This window comes from Salmo salar, chromosome 28 (assembly GCF_965601325.2).
Source record: "Salmo salar chromosome 28, fSalSal1, whole genome shotgun sequence".
In the NCBI taxonomy this organism is placed as follows: domain Eukaryota; kingdom Metazoa; phylum Chordata; class Actinopteri; order Salmoniformes; family Salmonidae; genus Salmo; species Salmo salar.
The window spans coordinates 19,217,864-19,228,349 of record NC_138318.1 but is presented as its reverse complement, the minus strand read 5'-3'; the positions used below and the strand labels follow the sequence as shown (position 1 = coordinate 19,228,349).

The following is a 10,486-nucleotide window of genomic DNA, read 5'->3' as shown; positions in this document are numbered from 1 at the left end:
TTGATACCACTAAGGTTAATCCTAGGGTTGCAGAGTTGAGGTCTCGGATGCTGCATTGAGTTACTAAAAGTTTTGAAGTTGCATAGGAAATAACCTTTTTAATTTCAACTTTTTCATATTCATCTAAAATGTTGTGTTTTGCTTACATAAGCCCCCAGGCTAATTCCTTGACAAAACACTTGAAGTTGGTCCACAGACTTTGTCCAGGAAAGACACTTCATCTTAAATGCGGTCAGGCTGGTTGTTCACAAGTTTATGGCACTTTTTCTGGGTTCAGAAAGCATCTTTATAATGCACATGAACCTTGTTCTGATCATGGTGAAGGCCTCTCTACAGCTGAGTATGTAGCAGTAAGTCATTTTGATGACCTGCCATCAACAAGTTCCCCTTCTGACTAAGTCCTTGTCAATAAGAGTCTTGTAGACAGCTGCGCTGCAACCATAGCTGAACTTAAAGTGGCAGGTGTAGGTGAAACCACCATTAACTCTTTGGTCATTTCCATGGAAGAGATAGTTGATGATATTCAAGCTAAAGAAGCTGTGAAGTCTGTCTATACAGGAGCCTATTAAAAGTGACAGTGTAAAATTGATCAGTGTTTTGAAAAAATTTAAAATCCTTTTGGTGTATTAAATTCTGAAAGTAAGAAGGCAGTATTTTACAGAAAAGTGGGTAAGGGTAGACCAGTTGAATTCGTTCTTGGTACTAGATTTGATACACAACACAATTGGACTACTGGAGGCTATGATCAAATTGTTACTGATAAATTTGTTTACATCCCAATTTTGAAAGCATTACAGTTTATTTACTAACAACTTAATATAAAGGAGATGATGCAGACTGATTCCAGTTCAAGAGAACTTTATGGCTTATATGATGGAGATCTGTTCAAAAACCATGCTCTATTTTCAAAACCGAAGCAATTCAGATACAGCTTTTCTATGACTTTGAAACTGGAAATCCTCTTGGCTCAAAACAGGGAATACATAAATTAGGAGCAATCTATTTAACCTTATGGAATTTCTCAAGTTCACCTCATTTTTGCTTTAATATTCATTTGGTTGCTTTAGTTCATGCCCAAGACATCAAATACTTGATCCAATTGTGCAGGATATTAAAGTACTTGAGATGGATGGAATTATGGTTCCCTTGTATGATCAACCAGTGTATGGCACTATTGTCCAAGTTACAGGTGACAACCTTGGTCTTCACTGTCTATTTGGTTTTGTTGAATCATTCAGTGCCAGATATTGTTGCTGCTTTTGTCTTGCTGAGAAAGGACTTTCAGACAGAATTTGATGAAGATTCACCCAAGATAGTTATGCGAACTCAAGCACTTCATGCAGAACACTGCCAAAAAAAGGAGACAAATCCCAGTCTTCCCTCTGTGATGAGTGTTAAACGTTCTTGCATTCTAAACTCCTTGCAGTACTTCAATACATGTGAGAACTTTTGTCGATGTTATCTTAGAGAGAAGTTTAATTTCATATTGTGCCCCTAACACTGCACTTGATAGACAAGTACACAACAACAAATGAAATAGACAGGAGAATAAAGAGCTTTAACTATGGTTACATGGAGCAAAACAACACAACTCCTGCAGTGAAGTTAGGAGAGGACTAATGACTTGGGGTTAAATGCTATCCAGTCCTGGTCTTTACTTCGCAATCTACCACTTCTCTTTGGAGACTTAGTTTGTCCAAATGATCTACACTGGTATTTACTGTTGCTGTTGCTTCAAATAGTAAACATTTTATTTTCGCCAATGATATCAAAGGGTAATACAATTTCTTTTGAAACACTTAATTGCAGAACACCACAGGTTATTCAGGTAATTGTTTAAAAAAAAAAAGAGGCTGCTACCGAAGCCTCATTTTATGGTGCGTTTCCCCACATGTATGCTTAAAATTGGACATGTTTTGCATAGCTGGTGCATGCACTGACACAAAGCATAATTTCTTTAAAAAGCTTCAAATGTAACTAAAACACAAGTCAAATAGCAGACATTTCACACCAACAGTCACGAGGTGCTCTTTAAATGTGGTGGGCTGTAAGATGCCTGAGACTCTTCAGGTACCAATTGACACCACGGTTTTAAATGTTAAATGGGCCAAACGCCATGAAAATATATTGTTTAGTTTGTCGTAAAGTCCATTATGAGATGCCAGTTTTTCAGAAAATCCACCATGTTAAAGATGAGAAGTTACTGCTTACTTTTGCCCTACAAACAATGTCTTGATGAGCATTTTAATCCATATAGAGTTGGGTGTACAACAGAGGGACCTTACGTACTTGATGGTAAAGCGCTTTTCTGTCACAAAGCATTTGATATACAGATGTCTTACAGTTGTGGTGATTCAAGTTTGTCCCATACTGTTTCCTGTGACTCTAAAAACTGCACAGTAAGCGCTTTAAAAACAAGATGTTTTGTATTGCAATACTGGCTTTTTGGAGGTGGAGTTTTTACTTGTAAATAAGGGTGGACAGATGCCAAAATGTCATTTTAGAGGCCACGATTTTATTTTATCAGTGTTTTTGATATGTGAGATGCTAGTTTCACAAAATCCAATCAATATTGAGCTTTTTTATGTACATGTATTAGTGAACAGAGGCCAACATTTCATTTCAGTCCACCATTTTGTTTTATTTATCAGTATTTTGATGTATGTATTGCAAATGTCTTACATTTAAGAATAAAGTGCTTTGTTAAATATTTATTTCTGATTTATTGACGTTTAGTTTTACAAATGCTACTCTCGACTGATAATATTCAGTTCTATATTGAGTGAATTGGCAGTGGAGGAGTTTCCATGTTAAGCTAAATAGAGTAAATTACAGTTTGTAGAGTTAAATATAAACACTTCAGAGTAGAAATAACTCTCAAAATTGAACTCTATAATGAGTCATTTTTATTCTATTTAGACTGGGACCAGATGTTATCTTTGTAGAGTACAAATGTATTCAATTTGAGTAAAAAATGACTTTCCACAAATTATTTATATATTGAGTGAATTGGCAGTTTCCATGTTACTCTAAATAGTGTATTACAGTTTAGAGTTAAATATAAACACTGAATAGAGTAGAAATAACTCTGAAAATTGAACTCTGCAACAAGTAATTTTTACTCTCTTTAGACTGGGACCAAATGTTATCTTTTGTAGAGTATAATTGTATTCAATTTGAGAAATTTACTGTGTACCGAGTTCCAAACTGCCTCTGGAAGCAACAGCACTAACTGTTCGTCAGTGGCTTCATGAAATGGGTTTCCATAGCCGAGCAGCCACACACAAGCCTAAGGTCACCATGCGCAATAGGAAGTGTCGGCTGGAGTGTTGTAAAGCTTGCCGCCATTGGACTCTGGGGCAGTGACAACGCGTTCTCTGGAGTGATGAATCATTCTCCTCCATCTGGCAGTCTGATGGACAAATCTGGGTTTGGTGGATTCCTGGAGAATGCTACCTGCCCCAATGCATAGTGCCAACTGCAAAGTTTGGTGGAATAATGTTCTGGGGCTGTTTTTCATGGTTCGGGCTAGGCCTCTTTGTTCCATTCTAGACGATTCTGTGGTTCCAACTTTGTGGCAACAGTTTGAGGAAGGCCCTTTCCTGTTTCAGCATGACAATTCCCCAGTGCACAAAGTGAGATCCATACAGAAATGTTTTGTCGATTTGGTGTGACCTTTACTGGCCTGTAGCAGTATTATCATTTATTACACAACCTAACAATTTCACAAGACTTGAGCAACACACACCAGTTTTAATTGGGTATGTTGAGTGTCATGATATCAGCAGAGTTTGTTACATTTATTCCCAAACATTGTGCAGACCCCCAGAGGTACGTGCAATGCCGTCGGGGTACTTCAAATAAAACTGTGATTCACATTTTCAAACAGTCCATTTACATTTTCCAACGGGGCTATACATTTGGGTGACGTTTTTCTCGCCTGAGTAGCCTCGATTCATTGCCAAAAATATAATTAAACCGTCTAGTGTTCAGCGAAATAACAATACAATGTCAAATAATTAACCTCCAATGACATTAACCGTTACACTCTTGCGGGAATTCCACTAACGGTCCATACAGTGGCAAAAAGTGTGAACCCTTTGGAATTACCTGGATTTCTGCATAAATTGGTCATCAAATTTGATCTGATCATATCATCTAAGTCACAACAGACAAACACAGTGTGCTTCAACTAATCACAAGTTATTGTATTTTTGTTGTCTATATTGAATACATTTAAACATTCGCAGTGTAGGTTGGAAAAAGTGTATGAACCCCTAGGCTAATGATTTCTCCAAAAGCTAATTGGAGTCAGGACATGCCTAACCTGGAGTCCAATCAATGAGACGAGATTTGAGATGTTCGTTAGAGTTGCCCTGCCCTATAAAAAACACTAACAAAAATTTGAGTTTGCTATTCACAAGAATCATTGCCTGATGTGAACCATGCCTCGAACAAAAAGATATCTCAGAAGAATTGTTGACTTGCGCAAAGCTGGAAAGGGTTACAAAAGTATCTCTAAAAGCCTTGATGTTCGTCAGTCCATGGTAAGACAAATTGTCTGTAAATGGAGAAAGTTCAGCACTGTTACTACTCTCCCTAGGAGTGGCCCTCCTGCAAAGATGACAGCAAGAGCACAGCGCAGAATGCTCAATGAGGTTAAGAAGACTCCTAGATTGTCAACTAAAGACTTCAAGAAATCTCTAGAACATGCTAACATCTCTGTTGACGAGTCTACAATACCTAAAACACTAAACAAGAATGGTGTTCATGGGAGGACACCACGGAAGAAGCCACTGCTGTCCAAAAAAAACATTGCTGCACGTCTGAGGTTCGCAAAAGAGCACCTGGATGTTTCACAGCGCTACTGGCAAAATATTCTGTCGACAGATTAAACTAAGGTTGAGTTGTTTGGAAGGAACACAACACTATATGTAAGATCAGATGAAATGTTATGACCAATTTATGCATAAATCCAGGTAATTGCAAAAGGTTCACATACTTTTTCTTGCCACTGTATGTAGCCAAACGTATCTGCTGCTCGTCCCATTTGCTCGAAAATTGATAAATGGTTAAAAAAAGTAAGGCCTGCATCCTTAGAGACACATACCAGCTCTAATGGAGAGGATATTTTTTTAAGTACCGGACAGCTTTGTGACATCAAATGGACTTTGGTGGTCAAGATGTGTTGGTATCTGTACTGATGGCGCAAAGGCCATGACAGGGAGACACAGTGGAGTGGAAACGCGCTTGCAAGCAGTTGCTCCCAACACCACTTTGGTACACTGCAGCATCCACCGTGAGGCTCTTGCTGCCAAGGGAATGCCTGACAGCTTGAAAAACCTTTTGGACACTACAGTGAAAATGGTTAACTTTGTTAAAGCATGGCCCATGAGCTCTCGTGTATTTTCTGCATTATGCAATGATATGGGCAGTGGCCATGTAACGCTTTTACAACATACAGAAGTGAGCTGGTTATCAAGGGGCAAAGTATTGACACGTTTTTTTTAATTGAGAGACGCGCTTAAAGTTTTATTTTCTGACCATTAATTTTCACTTGTCTTTCATGATGAGTTTCTCACATGACTGGCCTATCTGGGTGATGTTTTTTCTCGCCTGAATGATCAATCTAAGATTACAGGGACTCTCCGCAACTATATTCAATGTGCGGGACACAATTGAGGCTATGATTTAAGAAGTTGGAGCTCTTCTCTGTCTGCTTTAACAAGGACAACACACAGGTCTTTCCATCATTGTATGATTTTTTTTGTGTGCAAATTAACTCAAGCTTATGGGCAATGTCAAATGTGATACAGCGAAGCACCTGAGTGAGCTGGGTGTGCAATTACACAGGTACTTTCCCGAAACGGACGACACAAGGGATTCGTTATCCCTTTCTTGCCCAGCCTCCAGTCCACTTACCGATAACTGAACAAGAGAGCCTCATCGAAATTGCAACATACTGTTCTGTGAAAATGTAATTTAATCAGAAGCCACTGCCAGATTTCTAGATAGGGCTGCGCTCAGAATATCCTGCCTTGGCAAATCGTGCTGTTAAGACACTGATGCCCTTTGCAACCACTTACCTATGTGAGAGTGGATTCTCGGCCCTCACTAGCATGACAACTAAATACAGGCACAGACTGTGTGGAAAATGATTTAAGACACTCTCTCCAATACAACCCAACATGGCAGAGTTATGTGCATCCTTTCAAGCACACCCTTCTCATTAACCTGTGGTGAGTTATTCACCATTTTTTTTATGACGAAATAATGTTTTATTTGTAAGATGGCTAAATAAAGAGTGAAATGATTTATTATATTATTATTTGTGCCCTGGTCCTATACAAGCTCTTAGTCACTTCCCACGAGCCGGGTTGTGACAAAACCTCACACTCATTCTTATGTTTAATAAATGTATCGTATAATGATGGCAAAAAAATTACATTTGAGAGTGCGCTGAACCTTGTGCTAGAGGGGGTATGCAGCTGAAGGTTGAATGTTTGAAGGGGTACGGGACTATAAAAAGCTTGAGAACCACTGTGTTAGATAAAAACAGCTGCTGCTTCATTATGAGATAATAAGCCGCATCTGGCAGCCTATGTACATTTCAATCCAACACTTTATTCAGACACTGTCTGTCTGTAACTAGGCCACCTCAGCCTTGAGTGTACAGTGTGTGCTGAATCCTGCCTGTCCTGCCTGGCTGTTTCTTTGTAGGTGAACACAGAGCGCTTTGAGTCGGAGACCAGGGTGATAAACCATGTGGGGGGAGGCTGGCCCAAGGACGTCAACCCTCAGGAGATGGAGCAGACTATCCGCTTCAGGAAGACAGTGGAGAAAGACAAGCATTATTTCAGCACCATCATGCAGCTGGGCAGTGTGTCAGACATCAGTCAGTCAAGTAGCCACGATATGGCCCGGGTCATAGATTTTTCAATGTCATTTTATTGAATTAATCACTAGTGTATGACATTATGCCATATCTAAATAATACGTCCTACAGCAGCATACCACCCTGCATCCCACTGATGTCTTTCCTCTGAAGCTACAGTAAGCAGGGTTGGTCCTGGTCGGTCCCTAGATGGGAGACCAGATGCTGCTGGGTGTGGTGTTGGAGGGCCAGTAGGAGGCACTCTTTTCTCTGATAATTTTTTTTTGGGGGGGGGGACATTGCCCTGTGTAAGTTGCTGTCTTTTGGATGGGACATTAAATGGGTGTCCTGACTCTCTGTGGTCAGTAAGAATCCCGTGGCACTTATCGTAAGAGTATGGGTGTTAACTGGCCCTGAATCTAGGCTGTAGTTTAAATAAGAATTTAGTTTTAACTGGTTTGCCTAGTTAAATAAAGGTTAAATAAAAAAAGTAATCTACATTGCCCCAAAGCCATTTCTTAGCTGCTGCAGTAGTGTAATAGATAGAGAAAATGACCAGTTCTGAAAGGGAGAGAGTAAGAAGTGTTCCTCTCTATCTCTGATCACAGCCCTCCTCTGTTCCTCCCGTTTGAACACAGAACATGGAGAACAGCATCAAGCAGAGCAATGCCATCGACATCTACCAGGAGTACTTTGAAGGGGAGGAGGAGTCAAAACCATCAATGTTTTTAAGTGCTTCCATGTGCTTCCATGACCTCTATTAACCTATCGTTCAAAATTGTTAGTTACATAACAGCAACAATGGCAGCAGGGCATAGTTATTGCCCACATAGAATCCACAAATGATGTATATTACCAGTGTATTGTGTCCGTCTGAGTGGTTTTAGATCTTACAGAGACCCGAACAAGATAAAACACACTGGCACCAGTCTGTCCTGGCATCCCGATGGCAGACGCAAGCTGGCTGTGGCCTACTCCTCATTGGAGTTCCAGAAAGTCTCTAAAGACATTAGCTACAACTCCTATATATGGGACATTGGTAGGTGTATGACTCAAACATGTCTCTTTTATTTATATTTTCCTTTCTAACAGAGGGACTATCATTGCAATAGCTGTGGCAGTGAGATTTACTAATTTGTCATCTTAATTGATAGTTCAGAAAGTCAAAGTGGACTACAAAGTATTAATTAATTGAATCCCCTGTGTTGCCTCTTCAGAGAATCGCAATAAGCCAGAGATGACCCTGAAACCTGTCTCTCCACTGGTCTGTCTGGAATACAAACCCCCAAAGACTCACATCCTGGTAGGAGGTAGCTACAATGGCCAGATCGGTGGGTCCTTCAACAGCTGTATCATGCTTCCTGTCAGCTCAGGAACAATGTCCTTAGGAGATTACTGTGCAGTGTAAAGAACTTTGGAGGCATAGTCAAGTCATCCAATATACTATCTACTCTCAGACTGTAGCTATTTGTAAATGTCATAAAGGTTCCAGTTATGTAATGTCTGGATTTGTCCGGATGCTCTTTTGAGCATTTAAGTACATTGCCTCTAGATGTTTGTTTAGGCTCTGACAGTTAATAGTTATGTGTTGTGTGTTCTTGTCATTTGTGTGTTTTTGTGCGTGCATGCATGTGTGTTTGTGAAAGTACACTAAGTAAAATGTCTGAGCAGCTTATTGGGACACTCGCAAGGGCAGCTAGCCAGTGGAAATGTCCACACTAGAGCACAGCCACAGAGACCCTGTCTACAAAGTAATCTGGTTGCAGTCAAAGACTGGAACCGATACCTTCTCTGCGTCTAAGGACGGCCATGTGAACCAAGCCTCCAATAGAAGCAATAAAAGCCTTTGTCACCTTATCCCTTTCTCAAGCCAAGCAGGCACAATAGGCCAGGGTGGCACAAAACGCTCCGGACTCATGGGCAGTGAAGTCTGATACTCTTGGTCCGGGACAGGTGCACTTTCTCTGACCTTCAATTGCCATTTGGCCATAGCCAGAAGTTATGTAATAACTATTGAAGGCAAGGAGACTGTGACTGATCGGCCCTGAGTTGACCACTGGTCTCTGTCTATAAGGTGCTGTGGTGGGACATTCGTAAGATGAGCGAGCCCACAGAGAGGCTGGTACTGGACCCTAACAAGAAGTGCAATCTGGGGGTGATGACACTGGAGTTTGAGACCACTATGGTGCTGAGGCTCTCTAGACTGGACTATCCCCCTGTTGTTTCACTGTTGATGAATTAAGAGTATGGATTAGCCTAACATCTTCTTGTATGAACTGGTCCAAGTGGGAGATCCAGTATGTCATCTATTTGTATTTGTACATAAGGAAGACCTAAAATTTAACATGATGTTTTCTCTTTTTCTTATTCAGACCACAAAGTTTATGGTGGGAACAGAGCAAGGGTCTCATGTAACCGAAAGGCCAAGACCCCAGCTGACAAGATAGTGTGCACGTACAACGGTCCTCACGGCCCAATCTACGCCCTGCAAATGAACCCGTTCTTCCTCAAGAACTTCCTGACCGTAGCCGATTGGACAGCCCACATCTGGTCCGAAGACATCAAGGAGTCGTCCATCATGTGGACAAAGTAAAGGGTCCCTCTGATACAACATAATACAGACCAATGATATAGCTACTTCACAGATGGATAAATTACTCTTTTTAGGTTCTAATACATATCCAGTGATTTGGCCCCTCCTGTAATATTGACCTAATGTAAAATGACCTCTGTTGGTTGCTGTAGATAGACTATATGCTATCTGTCAGAAGGCTGAAGGATTCCAGTACGGCCCTCTGTGTTCTTCGCCATCAAAATGGACGGGATACTAGACATTTGGGACTTCCTCTTCAAACAGAACAACCCCACACTCAGTCTGCAAGTATTATCATACACCTCATCCAGCCTTTACTCAACACCTGCCAAGCCTAAATGACCATGTGAAACCCCTTTCTGTTGTGTCGTTATCATTGGTAGAATTCTTGTATGATGATGCCAAAGAAAAATCCTCGGATGGACATAAAAGTTATATTCTATTGTTTTCTAGGTGTGTGAGGAGGCTCTTTACAGCCAGCAGGTGCAGGATAATGGGTGCTTCCTGGCCTGTGGACACCAAGGACGAGGACACCAAGGAGGGCGACGGAGAGGAGAGCGCCGAGGAGCTAGTAATGCACATGGAGACCGAGTTCTATGAGATAGTGGAGGCTGAGCTGAAAAAGAGAAGAGGAAGAAAAAAAGGTTTGAAGGGATTGAAAAAAAAAAAACTTTCTCAAAATTCCTTGACGTTAATGAATTTTTTGCAAATCCAGTCAGTTTTCCACATTGATCCAATGTCATCACAATTATTTCTGTTGTTGAAATGCTGTGGAAACAATGTTGATTCAACCAGTTTGTGCCCAGTGGGTTATTATTAATCATTTATACTCTGTGGTATGACTGAGTTAGTTGGCTATTTCATTAGGATAACAAACAACACTACCCTTCAATAGCATTCATCTGGCAATGCATTCACATCAGGTAGCCTATATACAGTAACAGCATGAACTCCAAAACTGTGTTCTGTGCACCACGCCTGCTCTGATTTTATTTTATTTAGGATCCCCATTAGTCTTA

General features: G+C 40.7%; 1 protein-coding gene across 1 annotated transcript; it reads left to right on the top strand.

Annotated features, from left to right (window-relative positions):
- The first annotated feature begins 2,052 nt into the window (after positions 1-2,052).
- Positions 2,053-10,067, top strand: LOC106589212 (dynein, axonemal, intermediate chain 2b). Its single transcript, XM_082970361.1, is given in 11 exon segments — positions 2,053-2,070; positions 6,721-6,882; positions 7,513-7,598; positions 7,762-7,913; positions 8,092-8,205; positions 8,546-8,685; positions 8,949-9,059; positions 9,247-9,277; positions 9,280-9,463; positions 9,620-9,755; positions 9,921-10,067. Coding segments are annotated over 11 exon segments (1,281 nt in total).
- Positions 10,068-10,486: the final 419 nt, after the last annotated feature.